General features: G+C 65.2%; 1 protein-coding gene across 17 annotated transcripts in view; it reads right to left on the minus strand.

Annotated features, from left to right (window-relative positions):
* PLEKHA6 (pleckstrin homology domain containing A6) overlaps positions 1–20,427 on the minus strand; it is a 43,600-nt gene that overhangs the window by 12,655 nt on the left and 10,518 nt on the right. For 3 of the 17 annotated variants that reach the window (XM_042013705.1, XM_042013708.1, XM_042013703.1), the window contains exons 1-10: positions 13,272–14,921; positions 5,830–5,910; positions 5,565–5,679; positions 5,362–5,466; positions 5,206–5,278; positions 4,778–4,878; positions 2,358–2,533; positions 1,648–2,145; positions 512–1,001; positions 27–113 (exon numbers count right to left, since the gene is read on the minus strand). In XM_042013705.1, the coding sequence (XP_041869639.1) occupies positions 27–113; positions 512–1,001; positions 1,648–2,145; positions 2,358–2,533; positions 4,778–4,878; positions 5,206–5,278; positions 5,362–5,466; positions 5,565–5,679; positions 5,830–5,910; positions 13,272–13,564 (2,019 nt within the window). In that variant the 5' untranslated portion in view covers positions 13,565–14,921. Of the gene's footprint in view, positions 1–26; positions 114–511; positions 1,002–1,647; positions 2,146–2,357; positions 2,534–3,330; positions 3,352–4,777; positions 4,879–5,205; positions 5,279–5,361; positions 5,467–5,564; positions 5,680–5,829; positions 5,911–8,000; positions 8,126–11,709; positions 11,824–12,140; positions 12,923–13,271; positions 14,923–15,235; positions 15,578–17,259; positions 17,928–20,427 lie in introns of those variants that run through there. The other 14 variants (XM_042013718.1, XM_042013714.1, XM_042013717.1 and 11 more) reach the window with 12 other exon arrangements.

The raw sequence follows: 20,427 nt of genomic DNA on the forward strand, positions 1-20,427 counted from the left end.
CACCCCCTGGGCCAGCAGGTACGTACCATTTTGTCATGGATGGTGGGGGACGCCGGGAAGTGGTACGGGTACACCCCGGCCGGGACGGGCCGCCTGTCACCCAGGTAATCGTACTGCGGAGAGAGGGGACCCCCAGGCCAAAGTCAGGGACACGGGACAGGAGGAGAGAGCACAGGAGGGGACAGGAGAGGGACAGGGACACCAGCGCTCCCTCTTTGGGAGAACATCTTGTGGTAGCCCTGAGCATCGCATCCCATGCCATGCCATGCCATGCCATGCCATGCCATGCCATGCCATGCCATCCCATGCCATCCCATCCCATCCCATCCCATCCAACAAACACCACCAGGGAACCCTTGCAGGATGGCAACGAGGACCCCAAACCCACCCTCTTCTGCAAGCCACGGGCTTGTGGAGGCACTTTGAGGCCAGGCTGTGCCCGCAGAGGGGCACAGCCGGGACACAGCCACCCCCCTGCCCCACCTCCCCTCCCCGGCGGGCGGGCGCTGACCTTGGGCGAGCTGATGGATCTGCGCATCACGAAGGTGGCGGGGTCGGCGTAGATCTCGTCCCCGCGGGGCGGCAGCCGCTCGAAGCGGGCGCTGGGCGAGCGCACGGGCGAGTAAACCCTGGCGCGGCCGTAGGAGCCCTGGCTGGGCGAGCGTGGCACCGAGCGCGAGCGCGGCTGCAGCGACATCCTCCGCAGCGAGCCTGAGGCCGCGTCCACCTCGTCCAGGTAGCTCGGAGGCCTCCCGGGCGCCGGCAGCCACAGCGGGACCTCCTGGCGACCGAAGGCGGCGTGGAAGGGACCCCCGTTGCGGAAGGAGTGGCGTTTGTCGTCCAGCGCCCACGGCGGGCTCACGCGGTCGAAGGCGGGCATGGAGCAGATGCTGTCGGGGCGCACGCCCGGCGGGTAGTACTGGTACTCCTCGGGGTACTGCGGCGAGTAGGGCGAGTAATAATCGGGCACCCGGCGGGACACGGGGTAAAACCTGGTGGGGCTGGGGAAGGGGAGAGAGAGGTGAGAGCTGGGCTGGCGGTGGGCAGTGCCCGGGGTCTTGGTGGGCAGGGATAGCCCGAGAGGAGGCTCGGACACCAGGAAAGGTGGATGGATGGCGTTCCTCCTGCCAGGGATTCCATGGGAGCTTTTCCCTCATGGAATTCCTCCCTGGGATCTCAGGGTGGCCTCCTCTCCTTGTGTCCCTCCTGCAAGGACACCCAGGTGCCTTCCTGTCCTGGCATTCCTCCTCCCAGGGACCCTGTGGTGGCCTTCCCTCCTGGTGTCTCTCATCCCAGGGACTCCATGGGAGCTCCTCCTCATGGAATTCCTCCTCCCTGGCATCTCATGGTGGCCTCCTCTCCTTGTGTCCCTCCTACGAGGACACTGAGGTGGCTCCAAAGGGCCCTGTGGCGGTTTCCCATCCTGGCCTCCCTCCACCCAGGGACCCCCCCTTTAAAACCCACCCTCCTCAGCTTTTTGGGGTGTCCCACACCCAGCTCAGAGCTGCCATAGGGAGAGAAAGAAGAAAGCAGAGCCAGAAATGAGATTTTCTGGCCCCCAGGAGGGCACAAAGCAGACGAGAAAGGGCAGAACGTTCCCAGAGGGACCAACCCCGGACCAAAGGAGCATCCTGGTGCACCCCTCACCTGCGCAGCTCCTCGGGGGGCCCGGTGGCGCGGCGGGAGTTCACCCACTGCTGCAGCTGCGTCATGGAGCTCTTGCGCTGGGCCACCTTCTCGGGGTGGGACCTGGGGGTGACACCCCGGCGCTGGGCGCCGCTGTCGCCGTCACCCCCCGCGGGGAAGGCGGTGCTGCCAGGCCGGCTGGGCGAGGGGTACGGCCACCCGTTGGGCTGTGCCGGCCGCTCGGCGCTCGCCGGTCCCCGCGGCCCCTCGGGGTAGGGACTGCCCGGTTCCGAGGGCGGCTCCGGCCCGGCGAGGCCGTTGGCTTTGGCCAGAGGCTCCTTCTTGCCATCCGGCCGCTCCGGCGGCTTCCGCTCCATCTTCTCCGAGCCGCGGCCGTCGCCCTCCCCGCGGGTCTTGGCGTCGGGCTCGGCCTTGGGCTGCTCGCGGTGGGCGGCGTTGCAGTGCTGGTGGTGGTGGTGTTTGCTGGGGGGGATGTTCTCCGAGTCCGGCTTCTCGTGCCTGGGGGGTGCCGAGACACCACGGAGGGGTCACCAACCCCTGGCAGTGCCCCAGGGTGGCCGGCAATGCCCTGGCCCTCCCTGAGCCGTGCGGGGTCACTGCTCCCCCAGCTCCAGAGGGTCCCTCACGGCCCCAAATGTCCCCGGGTGTGGAGCGAGGACAGCGGCGCGTCCCCAGGAGGGCAGGGCAGTGGGGTGGCACTGGGCGCTGACCTCTGAGTCGGGGGGATCTGCACCCGGGCGGCCTCGCCCATGGCCTGGATCCAGGATTCCTGCTCCTCCGTGTTCTCGGCGCTGAAGAAGTAGGTCCGGATGCCGGCGTGCTCGGCCTGGGGAGACAGGGACTGCCCGTTACCCGCCGGCGGCTCCTGCACCCAGCACACCGTCACCTGCAGGGGGGCACAGAACGGGAGAGACACAGACACGAGGGTGAGAGCGCCGCTTCCAGCCTGGCACCGCGTCCTGCTGCTCCGGGAGAAGCTCTTTCGCCTCCGTGTGCGGCCACCGAGTGGGAGGAAAGCTCTGCAGGCCCTCACGGTGGGGTTTTATCCCCCTTGGATAAAAACTCCCAGAGAATTTTTGGGACCAGCCCTCCCAAGAGGAGCAGCACCCCAATATTGGGGTGGCAAAGGGTCCCTGTCCCAGCGAGAGCGGCAGCAGCAGAGGAGCGTGATCCATGCAGGGGGAGGGGGAAGGTGGTTTCTCGGCCCAGGAAATATTTTGGGAGGAAAAACTTTGGTTTTGATCCAAGTCGGTGCCCATTCTCTGCCCAGAATGTGCTGGAAAGAGCCTTTTATTTGAGGGCCTTTTTGAAGCTTCCACATTCCCCCCTGTGGGAAAGGATGGGGGAAAGCAAGGAGGACGAAAAGGGAAGAATTGGGAGTTTTCCTCCTGAAAGAATGTCAGGGTTCAATATCTTCAAAAAAAAAAAAAAAAGAAAGAAAACAGAAAAATGAGGTCTGATCAAACCCCTCCCTCGAGTTTCCATCCTCCCCAGACCATGCAGCCGCCGTGCCCTGCCGGGGTCACCTCCTGAGCCCCCCCCATGCACTTCTGGAGGCTCTGCAGGCAGAGGGAAAGATGGAATTGAAGGGATCCATGCCCTGGATTAGTGGGAGGGAGGAGCAGAGCGAGCCCCGGGGGTCCCTCAGCCTCTGCATGCACCAGAAACACAAGAAGGTACTACCTAGGTGGCGGTGGCTGGGTGCTGGCGTGGTGGGTGGCACCGAGAGACCCCTCCTGTCCCGGCATCCTCGCCCACCGAGGGAGGAGGAGGAGGAGGAGGAGGAAACACAGACACGGGGTCAGTAGGAGTGGGATGGGAACCTCTCTGCCCTTCCCTGGACAAAGCCATCCTCCCAAAGCCCGGGAGCTGCTGGGCTCAGCTCTGTGAGGTTTTTCCCCACAAGGCAACAGAGATTTTACAGAATCGCAGAATTATTGGGGCTGGAAAAGCCCTCCGGGATCATCGAGTCCGAGCTGTGCCCGATCCCCACCCTGAGCACTCAGTGCCACGTCCAGGTGGCACCTCCAGGGATGGGCACTCCAAACCTCCCTGGGCAGCCCTTTCCAAGCCTTTCCATGAGGAAATTCCTGCTGATCTCCACCCTGAGCCTCCCCTGGCCCAGCCTGAGGCCGTTCCCTCTCCTCCTGTCCCTGTTCCCTGGGAGAAGATCCCAAATCCCCCCCGGCCGCCCCCTCCTGCCAGGGAGCTGTGCAGAGCCAGAAATTCCCCCTGATCCCCCTTTTCTCCAGGCTGAGCCCCCCCAGCCCCCTCAGCTCCTCCCTGGACATCCCCAGGTCACTTCCCTGCTGTCACCTGTGGAAGGTGACACCAGTGTGGGCATTGCACATGGCAGACCCCGCGTGTGACCCATCCCTCCCCCCTAAACCCCACTCAGCTGAGCCTAAATTCAGGTTTAAGAGGGGGTCAGCTACAAAAATCCCTTCCTTAAACTGGGAAAACTCCTCCACAGTGCCCTGTGGGGAGCCCAGCACCGGCTCTGGACACAGGAAGGACACACTGGGATCAACAAGGGCGTGCCAAAGTGACCCACGACCACGGGCAGCACGAGCAGCTGGGCTGGGGAAGGTTCCTGGTGATGCCAAAGGCACCCAGCAGTGCCGAGAAGTGCCAGGGAAGCTCAGACCCTGCCAGGGACGGATGCGGGGGAGCAGCAGCCGCCGCCACCTCTCCCTGCTCCCCTCCGCAGCCCCACAGCAGCCACTCGGTGCAGGCTCTCCCCTTTCCGGTGCCACTTTTGCCAGTCAAGCAGCTAAAACAGGGCTGGAATCGGGGACAGCTCCGTGCTCGGCTCCCGGAGCAGCCGCTGGGAGAGGCCGGTGGGGGCAGCAGCGATGGAGAGGGGAAAGCAGGGCGGGGAGAGGGGTGGGAGCACCCAGCAGAGCCCTGCGGGTGGGGGGTGGCGACCTTGGGGACACTGCTGTGTCCCAGCTTCCCCAGATCCGCAGGGTATCCATGGGGGTCACCCCGGCGTGCTCCATGCCCCGTCACCAAGAAAGCCACCAGAGCAGCGGGGACCCTGCCAGCATCACCAGTGCCACCCCAGTGCCACCCCAGTGCCGCCCCAGTGCCGCCCCTGTCCCCTGCGAGCCCCGGCAGAGGCACTGACCTTGAACGTGTGCTTCCTGCTGATGTTGTCCGAGGGCTGCACGGCGGCCACGCGGAAGCTGAGCAGGGGGATGCTGCCCAGGATGTTCTCCTCCTTCTCGTCTGGGGAGGGGGGAGGGTGAATCCTGGGGTTACACCCTCGGAGGGACCCCCGGCGCAGCCCCCCCTCATCCCCCGGCTCCGTCCCACCTGTGGGATCGCCTCCCCGCCTGTTGCTGCTCCCGCAGCTCGGCCTGGCTCACAAACAACCTCCTCAATTATTGATGCCGGCCCCGGGCCGAGCCCGGGAGCTGCCAGGGAGGCGGGGAAAGCTCAGGATTAACCCCTCGGCGCGGCAAACACCGGGAAAAACAGGCTGGAGCAGGGAAAGAGCCTGGGACTGCTGGAGGCACGCAGCTGGTGGCACTGGGGACAGCGGGGTGGCCGTACCTTTGTAGTAGAAGAGGCAGCGATCCACCAGCACGAACCAGCGCTTGTTCCACTGCTTCACCCCCGAGCTGGCCTGCGAGAGAGGGGCGGTGAGAGCAGCGTTCCGAGTGGTCCCGGGGCTCTGCGGGGCCGGGAAGGGGTGGCACGGGGGGGTACCTGCTTGTAGAGCCACCCGCTCTTGGTGACGGCGGCGTTGGGGTTCCTCTTCATGGAGTTGGAGCGCTTCCCGAAGGCGATGCCCTTGCGGGACGAGCGCGGAGCCTGCATGGGGGGACAGGAGATGCTCAGTGCCCGGGCTGGGGTGCCTGGCTCCCTGTCTGAGCTGGTGACAGCCGTGCCACGCAGCCCCCAGCACTCACCCGGCCTCCAGGGCGCTCCGGGGGCACCTCCGACACCATGGCGTGGTTGGGGGGCTCGCTGGGGACGGTGGCCGGCCGCTTGCTGCCCGCCTTGCTGGACATGTCCGAGCTCTGTCTGTGACACGAGAGAGCGGGATCAGCGGATCCGTGTCTCTCCAGCCCACAGGAGTTGTCCCCTCATCGTTCCCAGCCCCCCAGAACCTCACCCGCCCTGGCTCCCCCGTCCCAACCCGCTCGGGACCAAGGGGATTGGGAGCCAACCTACTTGGGCAAGTCAAGCCTTGAGGTGTCCTCGGGCAGCTGTCCCGTCACTGGGTGCAGGAAGGTGTTCCTCCTTTCATTGTGGCTGTGGGGACGGTGATGGGGTGGGTGTTAGGAGTCCCCATGTCCCCCACAGAGCCCCTTTGGCACCGCGTTTGCTGCTCTGCTGGTTCCACACCAATACCGGGGCTGGCACCGGGGCTGGCACCCCCTGCCGTGCCCCGAGCACCCCGCTAATCCCACACTTAGGATCCTCCACGGCACCACGGAATCATTAAGGTTGGAAATCTCCCCAAGATCACCGGGCCCACCCATTAACCCAGCAGCACCAAACTGTGTCCCCAAGTGCCACATCCGCTGAATCGGACGCTGCCGGGGATGGCGAGCGGAGCCCGATCCCCCCTGGCTGCCCCCTCTTCTCAGAGAGTTGTGCAGAGCCAGAAGCTCCCTCTGAGGCTCCTTTCCTCCAGGCTGAGCCCACCCAGGATTCTCCAGCCCCTTCCCCACCTCCCTTCCCTTCCCTGGACACTCAAAGATGTCACTGGCGTTTCCCAGGAAGTGCCCGGGGCTGTGGTGGCCGAGCCCCCCTCTCTGCTGCTGCCACATCCCCGCTGTCACCACCGGCCACCCTCACAAGTCGCTGCAGCAGCGGCAGCAGCAGCAATGGCCCATCCAGGGCTGTGCCTGCAGCGACGTCCCCAATGTCACCTCCTCCCCTGGCTGCTCTCGGAGCCATTTCCAAAGCACCTCGAGGCTTTGAGCAGGGTCACCTGGCCACGCAGGGCTGTGAACCCTCCAGACCCCAAACACCAGCCCAGGACCCCACAGACCCCAAAAACCACCCCAGGACCCCACAGACCCCAAACACCATCCCAGGATTCCCAATACAAGCTGTTGCTGCCTCCCTGGCACTGGGTACAGCTGGAGGGATCCCTGGCAGTGCCAGCAGCAGTGGGACAGGGCTGTCCCAGGCTCAGCTGGCACCTTGTGCCACATCCCTGCCCCGTCCCACAGAGGTGGCACTGCTGGGCACCCCAGAACCCCCTCCCATGCTGCTTCCCGGGGTGCTCAGGGGGTTCAGGGCTCCATCCCTTCCTTCCCAAACCCGCCGGGCACCGGGACACAGAGCCCCCTCCGTGCCAGCAGCCCTGGCATGCCACCAATGCCACCAACCCCTCCTGCCTGTCAGCAAAACCGGGGAAGTTTGAGCAAGAAAACACCGCTGCCAGGACCGTCCCACCCCATCCCATCCCATCCCATCCCATCCCATCCCATCCCATCCCATCCCGAGCTTCATCCCATCCCAGGCTCCTGCCAGGCTCTGGAGGCATTAACCACTCACTGCCCAGAACGTGCCGCTGCTCAGCTGCCGCCCCTTGCAGGTCCCCCCCTGTCCCCTGCCAGGGCTCTGAGCCCCTCCAGCAGTGCTCGGGAGCACCTTAAAAACCTGGGGGATGCGTGTGCACCCCACAATGGGGGGCTTTGCTCTCCAAACCCCCCCCAGTGCCCGGCTGGACTGACCAGAGTCACCCTCAGTGCCCAGCCCACGCTCCAGCACAGCCCAGGGGGTTCTCGCACAGGGCTGGAGCTGCTCCCAGCCCGCTGTGCCCCCTGGCAGTGCCTTCGGAGGGGTTCAAATCCCGGGAACTGGGGCAGGTCCCATCCCCGCAGTGACGCTGACACACGGGGAGGGAGCGATGCCGAGAGAGCAGCACCCTAAAAGCACCCGATCTGGGACGTGGGCGCTGCCAGCACCCACCAGCTGGACTGGACCCCACGCCGGGGCTCCCCCCATCCCTGCCCACCACCCTGAACCCCACACAGGGGGTCCCCCATCCCCGCCCACCTCCCTGCACCGCCGCAGGTCCATGTCCCCGAGGGCTGGACCCTCCCTGCAGGCAGGACACCCCCCTTTTACAGCCCCCGCGGCCCCTCCTGGCACCCACCGCGCTGCTTCCCCCCACCCCAAACCCGCCGCCGCCCCCAGAGCCCGGGAAGAGCCGCAAAACCTCCTGGAAGCAGCGCCCGGCAGCCGCTCCCGGGGCTGACCCCGCTCCAGAAACTCGCGAGTCCCCATCGCCTCCCAAGCACTGCAATGCAGCAGCCACTGCCCGGGCCGAGGGTCCCCCACCGCCGGCTCCCCGCGGGCCCCCCCGGACCCCTGGGGGCTCCTACCTCGCCCTCCGATCCGCCCGAAACTTCAGCATGATCCCGGGGGCCCTCCCGGCTCAGCGCCCGCTCCCGGCTCCCGGCATGGCCACCGCGGTGGGCACGGCCGGTGCCAAGGTGCCACCAGGCTGCGAGGGGACAGCGCGGGCCACCGGCGCGGCCCCGAGCGGGCAGGGGGATGCGGGCGGTGGGCGAGGGCTCTGCCCGTCCTCTGCCAGTCGTGCCAGTCCCCCGCGCCCCGCGCCGGCGGCATTGGCGGTGCCGCTGGTGGCGGAGCTCCGGGGGGCTCCGGTGGCTCCGGCAGCGCCGGGGTTGGGCAGCCCCGGTGTGCGGCAGCCAGCGGGGAAGGCGACAGCGGGGACAAACAGCTCCCGCTCGCGTCCCCGCAGAGGAGAGGCGAAGGGCAGCGCGGCACAGCCGCCTCCCCCAGCCCAGGTGCGGAGCCGGGGAGCTGCTGGTGGCAGGGGAAGGGCGGCACGGGCAGCTCGGGGGGTTTAGGGGGGCTCAGAAAGGCTGGTGAGGGGCTCCCGGGCCCCCCCAGCCCGGCAGGGCAGCGGGAAGAGGGGGTGTCACCGCGAGGGAAGCAGCCGCACTGAGCTGAGCTCTGTCGCTGCCCTGGATTCAGTGGCTGCATCCCTTCCCCCTGCTGCTGTCCTCAAAGCATCCCTGGGTGTCCCCAAACCATCCCTGAGCATGTCCCCCTCCTCCCCGCGGCTGTTCCTTCCCCGGGCGACACCGGGAGGAAATCCCGGGGAGCAGGATGGGCACAAGCACCAGCAAGGGGGGCACAGACCCCGCAGGGCATCAGCACCCCCCAAAAAAAAGCCCGGGGAGCCCTTCACAGGTTGGGAGCGGGGAGCAGCAGGATTTGGGGTGAGCCACGCTCCGCCTGGACTTTGGGAAGAGAATCCAAAGCCCTCAGGGCGGGTAGGAAAATCCTTGGGAAGGAAGGAGGGAGGGAGGGAAGGAGGGAGGGAAGGAGTCAGGCTGACATTTCAAAGAAAGCTCCAAAGAAGGAAGCGGAGCACGGGGAGGCTGCCGGGCTCCATCCCGCCACGGCCCCACTGCAGGAAAACCCCGGGACCACCGTGGGACGCTGCCCACCATCTCATCATCCTCCTAAAAATCCAATTGCGCCCCTTTGGGGCGAGCTCAGCGCCAGTGACCACCTCAGCGATGTCCCCACTGCCCCTCGGATGGCACCAGTGGTCCCAGCCCATCCCAGAATGCACCAACACTGTGGCGTCAACAAAACTAAATCCAAACTAAACTGAACCCAAACTAAACCAGATCCAACCCCAAACCCACTAAATCCACCTTTTTAGGGCACCGAGGACACGGGGTGAGATGCATCCATGGACAAACTGCCACCACACCATTCGTGGGTGGCACCAGCCTCATGCCAGTGTCCAAACTGGTGGCAAACGCCCCGGTGCTGCCTGTGCCCCCCATGTCCCCACCGCAGTGACTCATCCTCTCCTCCATCGCCACCGCCTGCCCCAGCCAAGGATCCAGGGCCAAGGTCCCCCAATGGCTGCGGGCGCGTGCCAGCCCTCCAGGGTGACAATGCCAGTGCTCGCCCGGTGGCACTGTCGGGGGAGGCTGTGGCCGCTTTTGGGGATGGCAATGTGGGGACACTGTGGCAGGAGCAGAGAAGGAGCCACAGGAGGCTGGCTGTGTGTTGGGGTGCCACCCTCTGTCACCCCAGTTTGGTGTCACAGGGGCTGTGCCAGGCTCGGGGGCTTTTGAGCCGGGTTCAGGCCGGGTTTGCCAGCCCGGAGCAGGTGCCGTGGTCCTGGCACCAGCTGGGCTTTGTCACGGTCATTGGTGTCCGGGGGTGGGCAGGGACACGGCACATCCGTGGCTGATCCATGGACACACTCCAGGGATCCCACAGCAGCTCCCAGGGGTGTTGGGGCTCCCGAAATCCCGAGCAAAGCAGGATGGGGACAGGGACCCCAACCCCACTGTCCCCACCAGCCCTGTCCAGGGCAGTGGGAGCCTCACGACAGGGAAACCTCATCCCAAACAGCTCCCAGGCTGCCTGGGGGCCACCGGGATCCAACTGCTGCTTCCTCCCACGCCCCAATGCTGATTCCAGCTCCGGCAGAACCCTCCCTGCCCCCATTGCTCAGGGAGGGCAGGGACGGGGGTGGGATGGGGCAGGGAGATGGAGGCAGCCAAACCCCCCCGAAGTGGCGATCAAACCCCTTCATCCAAAGGTTTTCCATGTTTTCCTCCCGAGGATGGGGCTCACGTGGCCCCCAGCCAAACACGCCCCACGCGCTGGCCTCCCTCCCGTGTTTTTCCAACCCTTTCTTCACCTCTCCCTCTCCTCCTGAGCCACATCCCTCTCGCCTGGCTGCAGCCCTCGGAAATCCTGTTCTCCCCGGGAATTGCAGCGCTCAGCACCCACGGGAGGGGACTCGGGGTCACCCTGTCACCCACGGTCCCTGCGGGGGACAATCCACCCTTGGAGGAGCGAGGCCAAACCGCTGAATCCCAAACCGCTGAATCCCAGTGTGCAGAGCAGCCCAGGGTGGGAAAAAAGGGATTCTAAGGCACTAAAAACCAGGGATCCCCTGCACTCCGGGTCCATCCTGCTCGGCCCAGGGGTGCAGGGACCACAGGGGTTAAAAAGCGCCAGCCCGAGGCCACCCGATCCCGCAGGACACGCGGGCCATCAGCTCCCCATCATCCCTCTGATTCCCGTGGGAGCCGCGCAGGGAGGGAAGGCGGAGGCAAAGCCAGAGCTGGATCCTCTGGGAAGCAGCAGGGCTGCGGTGCCGGCCTTGCCAAGCCGGGCAAAGTCCTCGGGAGGGGCGGCCGGCGGCTCCCGCGCACCCACGGCCCACGTGCGACGTCAGCACCGCCACACCGGCACATCCCGGCTTTGGGGGGCACGGGGAGGGAGAGCGGGAGAAGCTCCCGGTGGGATGGATGGCCGGGAGCGGGGGAAGGCCGGGGATTTCCAGAGAACAAAGCGGCTGCTGGCAGCCAGCGAGGCCGGCGGCAGCGGGGAGGGCGAGTCCCCCGCGGCCGCGCCAGCTGGGGTCGGGGAGAAGCACAAAAAGCATAAAAAAAGCACCGGGAGTTTGTGTTTTATCTCCCTGGAAACCCCGGCTCCATCCCAGGCACGGCCCACGGGGGCTGCCGGCCAAAACGCGCTGCTGCTGCTGCCGGAGGTTTGGAGCAGGCGCGGCAGCAGCATCCTGACCCCATGGGGTGACATTTGGGGAGGGTGACAGCCCTGGATCAGGGGCAGAGCGGGTGACAGTCCATGCCCTGGCAGCTCTGATGTCACTCCATTGTCCCCTCGTGGGGACACAGCCCCAGCCCCTTCTGCACGGGATCACTGGGCTCCCGGAGCCACCATTCCCACCCTGAGCCACCATTCCCACCCTGAGCCGCCATTCCCACCCTGAGCCGCCATTCCCACCCTGAGCCACCCATCCAGAGCCGCCATTCCCACCCTGAGCCGCCATTCCCACCCTGAGCCGCCATTCCCATCCAGAGCCACCATTCCCATTCAGAGCCACCATTCCCACCCTGAGCCACCGTTCCCACCCTGAGCCACTGTTCCCACCCAGAGCTGCCATCCGCACCCAGAGCCACCATTCCCAACTCAACCTCCAAGCCGCCACCTGGACTTGTCCCTGGAGAGTTTAAACTCTCCCTAAGCTCTTTAAGAAGCCACTTCCAGCACCGGGAATACCTGTCCGGAGCAATCCTTGGTGCGAGACATCAAAGGAGTCCGGCCCCCGACCCCTCCCCGGCCACGTCAGGTCAGGGCAGGGCAGGGGATTACGGCAGCGGCGCTGGGAAAATCCTGCTGGGACAAATCCCCCGCACCTGCCTGAGCCACCGCGCGCGATAATCACACCCAGGTCCTGACGGTGCCAGGCCTGGCGTGCTGCTCCTGCCAGCTCTGCCTGCCACCACCCTCGGGGCACCGGCTGCTCGCGGTGACAGTGGCCACAGACAATGGCTCATGAGCACCATGGCCTGGCTCGGTGTGCCACAGCCGGGCTCGGTGTGCCACGGCCTGGCTCCTGGTGCCATGTCCAGGCTCCTGGTGCCATGTCCAGGCTCCGTGTGACACGTCCAGGCTCTGTGACAAGGCTGCACACACACGCACACACTCACCGGTGCCACCGCGCGTCCCCTCCGCCTGCTGCGCCACTCGCCGAGCCGGTGGCTCTCCCGCAGCCGGCCGGGGCGGATGATTTCCCTCCCAAGCCCGTGGAGACCGTCATTGGTATCAATCATTAACAGCCACGGCAGCTGCCGCCAGCTTAACCCCCTCGGCTCCGGGCGGAGCGCCGGGAGCCATCCCTCGCTCCCGCTGGAAGCGCCTTTAACGGCACCGTGACACGGCAAAGTCACCGCAGGACAACTGGCCAGGCAGAAAAAAGGGTTTCCGAGGGGCTCCACACCCCCACGGGACCCGCAGCCATTCCTGCAGTGTCCTGTCTGCGTGTTCCCGGGACACGAGCGCCAGGAGCAGCCCCGCGTGTCCCCGAGCAGCCCAAATTGCCACATCCCACCCCTGCATCCCGGCGGGAGCTGCTGAAATCCCCGCTCTCCCCACCCTCAGGTCCATCCCGAGGGGCTGAGCCGCGCCAGGAGCGGGACAGGGGGACAGGGGCTGCTCTCTCCACCCCAGGCCAGGATCGCAGCTCGAGCCTCTCGGAGCTCCCTCTCCCTTTCCCCGCAGCTTTTCCAAGGAACATCAATGGCTGTAACTTTATCCCAGCGTGTTTACAACCCAGCTGCGGCTCTTGGCTCCCTCAGCCGTGCCGGGGGCCAGCTCGGCTCCCGCTCAGCCGCCACACGGTACCGTCACAGCATCACCCCCCCTCCGATATCGGGCGTCCCCCGCACGCTGCGGTCCCCACGGGACCACCGGGATCGGCACCCGCATCCCCGTGGAGAGGGGCTGGAGGAGGAGGGGCACGAGGGCTGGCGCTGTGCCTGAGCCCTGGGAAGAGGGCGGACAGATGTCCCTGTCACCACCTCCCCCCCGCGCCGCGCCGGTGGCTGCGTTACCCAACCTGCCGAGGGGTTGAATGATTAACCTCGGGCTGCGCCACCGCCGCCTCCCCGCCGTGTCCCTGCGGTGCCACCTGGGGACCCTGCGCTTCTGTCCCCAAGCCCAGGCGCCACCAGCTCCTAGGAGCATCTAGGTCCCCCCAGCTTGTCCCCGCAAACACACCGAGGGTCTCCATCCCTGTCCCTCACCCCTTTCCCAGCTCCCACGGCTCTGGAGGTACTCACAGCACCACCACCACCGCGCAGCTCCTGCTTCCCGACATGGATACCCCGGGAATTTCGCCCTTGTCCAGCCCCAGCTGCAGCGCCGGGGGCGTCCGGGCTGGAATGATCACAAATAGCCTTGGACAAACATCTGCACGGCACCACCCCGCAGCGAGGGCGGCCGCGGGATGGTTCCAATCACCATCAAATCCCACCAAACGGCTCAAAATCCACACAGGGGAGCGACCCAGGCACAGCAGCTGATAAGATCCTGCAGCTGTGGGGCTCCGTGTGGCTCCCCGTGTCCATGACATGCCGTGGGATGGGCACAGCTTTGGGAATTCCCATTCCCCACACTCATTAGGGATATAAAGCCACAAATTCCTTGCAGACACCCCAAATCGGGCGCACTCAGGGGGTGCAGGGGGGTGAAATGAAGCATCCTCCTGCTCCCAGCAGTGATTCCTGAGGCTCTGCAAATCCAGGAGCTGCTATTTCCCACCCCAGCCCACCAGGATGGGGCGCAGGGTGAGCCCCAGCCTGGGCTCCATCAGGTTGTGCCACTCCCTGTGGAGCCTCTTGACGGTTTTTTGGATAAACTCCCCAATTTTCCGCTGCCGGATCTCCCACGGGCAGCTCAGACAAACAAATCCATGAACGCAGCACCTCTGGGCTGCGAGATGGGCACAGACAGCGGCAGCTTCCACATCCCTGCTGCCACCACGGGATCCCATTTCCCGTTGCTGTTTGGAGCCTCTGGATCCGGGGGTTGGGCAGCGCTGGCTCTGCCCCAGCCCGGGAGCTGCAGCGCTGCCAGGCCTCCAGTGATTCATCCCAACCCTGCGCCCCGACCTCCCGCAGTCAAGCCCCGACACATTCGGCACATTCCTGGCATAGCCGGCACCGAGGAGCCCCACACCTGCCGGAGCGGGAGCTGGGAAGGTGCCAGCGGCACGATCCGGGCTCTTCAAGGAGATTTATGGATCCCAGGCATGATCCCAAGGCCGCGATGGCCCAGGGGATGGAAGGGCAGCAGCGGCTCTGCTCGGGTGACACAGCAAAGTTGTCACCGTGGGCAGCTTGTCACCTCCCCGAGCGTCCCAGTTGCCCTCCTGGTGCGGTGCCACACATCCCTTGCGTCGGGCTGGGTGTGAATGGGGAAATTCTCCTTTTTTAGATCTGATCCTGCACCTTGCTGGGCCTGGGAACAGCCTGTCACCGGCGGTGACACAACCGCGCACGGGTTGTGCAAGGGCTTTGCATCAAACAGCTCCCAAGGACGGGATAAACGCCGACTCCGGGCTGGCCACGGTGGCTCTCTGGCCCCAAATCCATCTGTGGCCCATCCCACGGCCCCGGGATGGTGGTGTGGGTGCCAGGAAATGTGTGGAGTGGCCAAAAGCATTCCCGAGTACCTGGGAAGAGCCACCGTGGAGCCAAGCCTGGCACCCAGGGATGCCACGGCAGCTCCCAGCCCCCCCAAAAATGGGCACGTGCCCATCCCACCAATCTCCGTGTACAAAAGAACCAAAAGTCCCCCAAACCAGGTTCGTCCTAAGCAAAAAGACCTAAGAAAACACACCCCGGGCCCCCCAAATCCCAGGATCAGGCTCGGGATTCGCGGCCTTTCCTCTGGCTCTGAAGTGGTGCCGTCCCTCGGGACCATCTCGGGGGGAATCACAGCAGTTCCCTCGCCGCCCTTGGGTGGGACAACCCCGATTTATTGTCACCTGCAGCCCAGCACACCCTGGTGTGGCAGCGCCGTGCCTGTGACGGCCGGGAACAGCTTCCCGGTGAATCACAGCTCATTCCCAGCTTCCCAGCCGCGTCCTCATTAGCGCCCGAAGCCCGGAGCAGCCCCGGGGAGCAGCTGCGGGGGAAAAGCCGGGAATCTGCTGAGGGAAAAACAGAGGGAGCCGAACCGCCCCCCGCACACACCCAACCGAACCTGGGAGTCTCCCAGGCTGCGCGGGGACAGGACACACCTCTGTGTCACCAAACAGCCCTGGCCGTGTCCTTGTCCCCCTCCCAGCGCCACCTCCGCAGCACCACGGGCGGGTTGGGCTCTGCTGAGCGAGCTCTCGCCCTCTGTGAAGTTCAGTCACCGTGGGATGCTTCCAGTTGGAAACCGGGACAGTTCCAGGCTGAGCTTCCCAGAAATCCCATTCGAGCAGGAGCCCGGTGCCAATTCCCCCTTTCCTTCTCCCCCAGCACGGCGTAAATAAACGCGGCCCCGGCCATCCCTCCGCCCCGCGGGGAGGAGCAGCCTCGGGATCGGGGGAGGGAAGCTGGAAGGACGGGATGGCTGAGCCGGGCTGGAGCCGGGCCAGTCCCAGCCTGGAGAGAGCCCTCGGCGGTGCCTTTGGCGGCCGTGGAGCAGCCCGGGGTGAGCCCCTTGGGATGGTCATAGGATTCCCCCTTGGAACGTCCACAGGATCCCTCCAAAAATGTCCCTGGATCCCTCCAAGGGTGTCACAGGATCCCTCCAAAAATGTCACAGGATCTCCACCTTGGAATGCCCACGGGATCCCTCCAAAAACATCACAGGATCCCCCCTTGGGATGCTCACAGGATCCCCACCATGGAATGTCCACAGGATCCCTCCAAAAATGTCCCTGGATCCCTCCAAGGGTGTCACAGGATCCCTCCAAGGGTATCACAGGATCCCTCCAAGGGTCCTCACACGTAGCCAGGACCAAGGAGCTGCACCAAGAACTGGAACAGACCAAGGAACTGAACTGGTTTGCTCGGCCCTGGGAAGAGCCCGAGGCTTATCCCGCTTTTCCAGAGGGCACAGATGGGATAAAGCATGTGGGAAGAGCAGTTGGGCACCGCGGAGGTGGGGGATCCCTTCAGCAGGTGCCTGTGGCACCGCAGCTCCTGTTTTCCCTGGGTTTGGGTCAGGGATGCTGTTCCATAGGATTAGAAACCGGTACCCCCCAGCCCAGCCTGACCCAGGAGTCACTGGGAATTGAAGGAGTGCGATCCCAAACCTCAGCTCCCTTGGAAAGCAGGGAAAAGCCATCCCTGCACTCACGATGCCTTTTCCCTCCTCACCTTTTCCAGTCCCATGAGCTCAAGGAAGGAGGGAGCAGGGACTGAGCAGGCACCGAGCTCATCTCCAAACCCGCCCCCCTGCCGGTCCTGGAGAGTTCATTCCCAGCTTCTGGCATCCCCATGGATGGCTGGGAGCCATGGGATGGAAACCACAGCCATCCCACATCCCACAGCAGGCCAGGGAAATCCCACCACAGCCATCCCACATCCCACAGGAGGCCTGGGAAAACCCAGCACACCCACACGGTGCTGCCAAACAGGGGCTGGGGCACCTGTCACTGGGATTTGGGGAGGAAGGGGCTTTCCCAGGCTCCAGGAAAACAGTGGGAAGCGTGACTGGGCCCACAGGGAAGGGTAACTTTAAAAGAGCCCTTCTGAAAACATCCCTTTAAAGAGAACGAGGCCAGAGACGGAGCCGGGTCTCTCCCAGGTGCTTTGAAGCAGAACTTCCAGGAGATTTTAGCTGGAATCTCCAGGAGAAACCCAGCCAGCTCCCTCAGGGCTGCTCCCCAAGGCTTGGGACCCGGCCCGTGGCACAGGGAGAGTCCCCGAGCCGGGCAGGATCCCGCCCGCATCCCGGCTGGAAGCGGAGCCCTGTGCAGGCACCGGCTGCCTCTGCCCCAGTCCCGGCCGTGCCAGCCTTATCCTGCTGCCACACCTTCCGCGGAGCTCCGGCACGGAATTAACCCCTGGCAGAGAGAGGCCGGGCCCTTCCCGTGCCCGCCGTGCCACCTGCCCGTGGCCACGGCGGAAAAGCCTCTCCCCGGTGACATCCGGGGCTGCGTCCCGTCCCCACGAGCGGCTCCAAACCCGATCTTTGGCTCCCCCAGCGCAGCTCAAACCCCTCCAGCACCTCCATCCCTCTCCCTCCGGTCCTCGGAGTCTCCCTCCATCCCCTCAGTCCCGTTTTGAACCCCACCAAGGCCGGAGCACTCACAGCCGGCTCAGTTACCTGCTCCAGGTGCTGCCGCGAGGAAAGCGGAGGGGCAGAGCCAAGCGGAGGAGCCGCGGGCTGGCGGGGAAGGAACGGGAAAAAGCCCCGGTGGCCCCCGGGAGTCTCCGAGCGCGGCAGGAACAGCCCGGGTGATAAGCGAGGGCTGAAATCCGAACCTGCAGCTCGGCTCCTTGCTATATAAACCCCGCGCACACCCCCGGCCGCGCTGCCTCTCACGCCACTCCCGCTGCTCCCGGCCACGCCAGGCGCTGCCACAGCGGCAGCCACTCTGCCCGAGCCCCTTGTCGCCACTGCTGCCCTCCCCCGTGCTGGTGCCAGCTCAAGGTGGAGCCTCTCGCTGGTTTGGGGTGGTGCTTCGAGCGTGTTTTTACTCCGCGGAGCAGTGGGAGTAGGATGGGTGCTGTGGAAAGGGGACGGGACCCTCCGGTGGGCACCGGGTGGGCACCGCCCTGCTGGGAAAGTGGGAATAAACCGTGTGGGAGAAGCGAATACCGCGGGGTTTAGCCTCAAAAAAAAACAGGTGGGAGGGGCTCAGCGCGGCGCTGGATCGGCTGGTGGGGCACCTGTGGGCATGGAAAACGTCCCCTTCCCCAGCAGGGACACCACGGGCGGAGGGTGCCCGGTGCCACCCCGGCGGGACCCTGGGCTCGCTGGGGACGTGGCGACTGATGGCCACACCGTGCCACCGCGAGACTTCCTTGTGCCACCACTGGACTTCCTTGTGCCACCGCGGGACTTCCTTGTGTGGAAAAACTTCCCGCCCTTCCTGCAGTGGGACAAAACCCTCCAGAGGACAAAACCCTGCCCTGTTTTTCCCCGATTCTTCAGGTTCAGCCCCAAACCGGGATGGCCACATACCATGGGCGAGGCTGGGCTGGGAGCTGCTCCAGCCCATGGGGCGAGTGGGGCCGGGCGGTGTGTCCTGCTCAGGGACACGGGGATCATCCTGGGAATTATCCATGGGAAAAGGGAATCCCAGAAGTGCTCTGCCAGCGGCCGGTGAAGCCGCTCCGTGGCACGGGGATAGTCTCAGTGGGCACAACTGTGGGGACTTCTCCATCTGTGCTGGGGACCTGAGTTTTGGGAAGTTTCAACTCCTCTTCTCTGTGTTCCCAAGGCTGGATCCAGCCTGGAATTCTCCAGCTGGGGTGCAGGGAGCCCCACGAAGCTCTGAGCCAGCTCCCCGCCCCGGTTGCACAAGCGGCCCTGGGGCACATGAACGATCCCAGCCTGTTTATGAGCAGCAGCCACCTGCTGCTTCCCGAGCTCCCGGCGCCCTGCCTGATCCCGGCGGGAAGAGCTGGAGCTCCTGGGGCACCCTCTGCCATCCATTCCCTGCCTGGCAGGGCCACCAGCTGTCCCCAGAGCCCCCCCAGGGCACGGGGATACTCCTCAGTACAGGTGGGGTCCTGCCCACGCAGCGCCCTGACCCCCAGCATCCTCCAAAGGTCCTTTGGAAGAGCAAATTTGCCTCTGGAGAGGCTGGATTGAGCGGGATGAGACGACCTCGGGCAGGGATTTCCTCCCCAGGGTCACCCCGAGAGACTTTGGACCCTGGGGACAGCACCCACCGTGCCCTGGGCATGAAATTCCCTGCTCTGCAGCTCTGACAAGGCCTGGCAGCACCCAAATCACCTTCCAGCGACCCGAAATTCCCTGCGGATGGAGCAGAGAACCTACAGCACGTTCTGGGGCTCCTGCCAGCGCAGAGAGACGCTTGGGGGCAATGGAGGAGAAATTGGAAGCCCCCGAAGTGTTTTGAATCCACAGTCACCAAATTGGTCCAAAAATGATTTTCTTCTTCAGTTTCTTTTGCTTAAAGAGAAGAAGGGATGGAGCCAAACCCTCCAAGCCACTCCCAGCCCCAATTCCTGCCCCATCCAAGGAAAGGCGCAGCCTCCCCTCACCCAGGGGCTGCTCTGTGACCCCAACCCCACGCCGAGCTTTTGGGGGGACCCCTCACTCCTAAACGGGAGGTTCAGCCCCCTCAACACCTCCCTGCTGCCCTCTCCCCCCCAGCAGCGAGGCACGGAGCATCCCCCCCTCTCCAGCAACCCGAGCCTGAACCCAAGGTCCCGCTTATCTGCAGCACAAGCATGTCTGCTGATAAGGCCGGGGATAAGATAAGGCCGCGGCAGCCTCGCCGCTATCAGCAACCCTTCCTCCAGCGCTGCGCCCCAAGGCTGACGGGGTCAGCACCCCCCAAACATCCCCCAAACATCTCCACCATCAACCTCCTTGAAAAGATTCCTCCCATTCCCGGCCGCTCGTTGTTTCCCGATGGGGCAAAGCGTGGATTCGGGGGGAAGGGGGGAAAACGAAATTTAAAAAGAAACCAAACCAAACCCCAAACAAACGAACAACAACAAAAATCAAACACAAAGCAGAGCAAATAATGTGTCAGGGGAGCCCTGGCAGCGGCAGGGGGGGGCACGCCCAGCCCGGCCGCATTAGGCTCGCCACGAAAACTGGAATTGCAAATCATCGCTGCTCAGCCGAGCTGAAAGGAGAGCCGCGGCAGGAAAACAAACCCGGGCAGCGAGCGGGGGGCACGCGGAGCTCACCTGGGGCTGGCACACACCTGAGCCTTCCTCCTCCTCCTCCTCCTCGCTGCGGGCAGCGCATCCCCCCGAGGGGTGCCCGGGAAAGAGGAGGGAAACCCACCCCGAGAAGAGGGGAGCGGCACCCCAAAAGCTGCGCCAAGCCCCGGTGCCCGCCTTCTTCTCGGTGGGGTGGATTGGTACCCTCGATCCCATTCCCAAGATCTCCACACGGGACCTGCCCGCGCGTGGGCACCCCCGCCCCCGGCGGAGCCAGCCTGAGGGTTCAAATTGGGGGATTAGAGGGGAAAAAACACCCAAAAACACCCCCCTGGAGTCGCGTTTGGCTCCCAGCATCCGTGCCAGGCTGTAAACACCCGGCACCCGCTGCGCCCCTCGGGCGTGGGGCGTCGGACGGGAGCAGAGAGCGGCAGGAGGGGACGGGAGTGGGGACCCTCTTGGTGGCACTGCGGGGACACGGGGCTGGCTTGGGGTGGCTCTTCCCGTGGGGTGACGCGGGAGCAGGGCACGGTGGGTCAGGCAAAAGGGGACGGTGGCAGCGGGGTGGCACCGCCAGCGGGGTGACACCGCCAGTGGGGTGACCCTGCCAGCGGGGTGACACCGC

This window comes from Corvus kubaryi, unplaced genomic scaffold, assembly GCF_017639235.1.
Source record: "Corvus kubaryi isolate FWS band 111438036 unplaced genomic scaffold, C.kubaryi_AGA036_p1.0 split1-37355, whole genome shotgun sequence".
Lineage (NCBI taxonomy): Eukaryota > Metazoa > Chordata > Aves > Passeriformes > Corvidae > Corvus > Corvus kubaryi.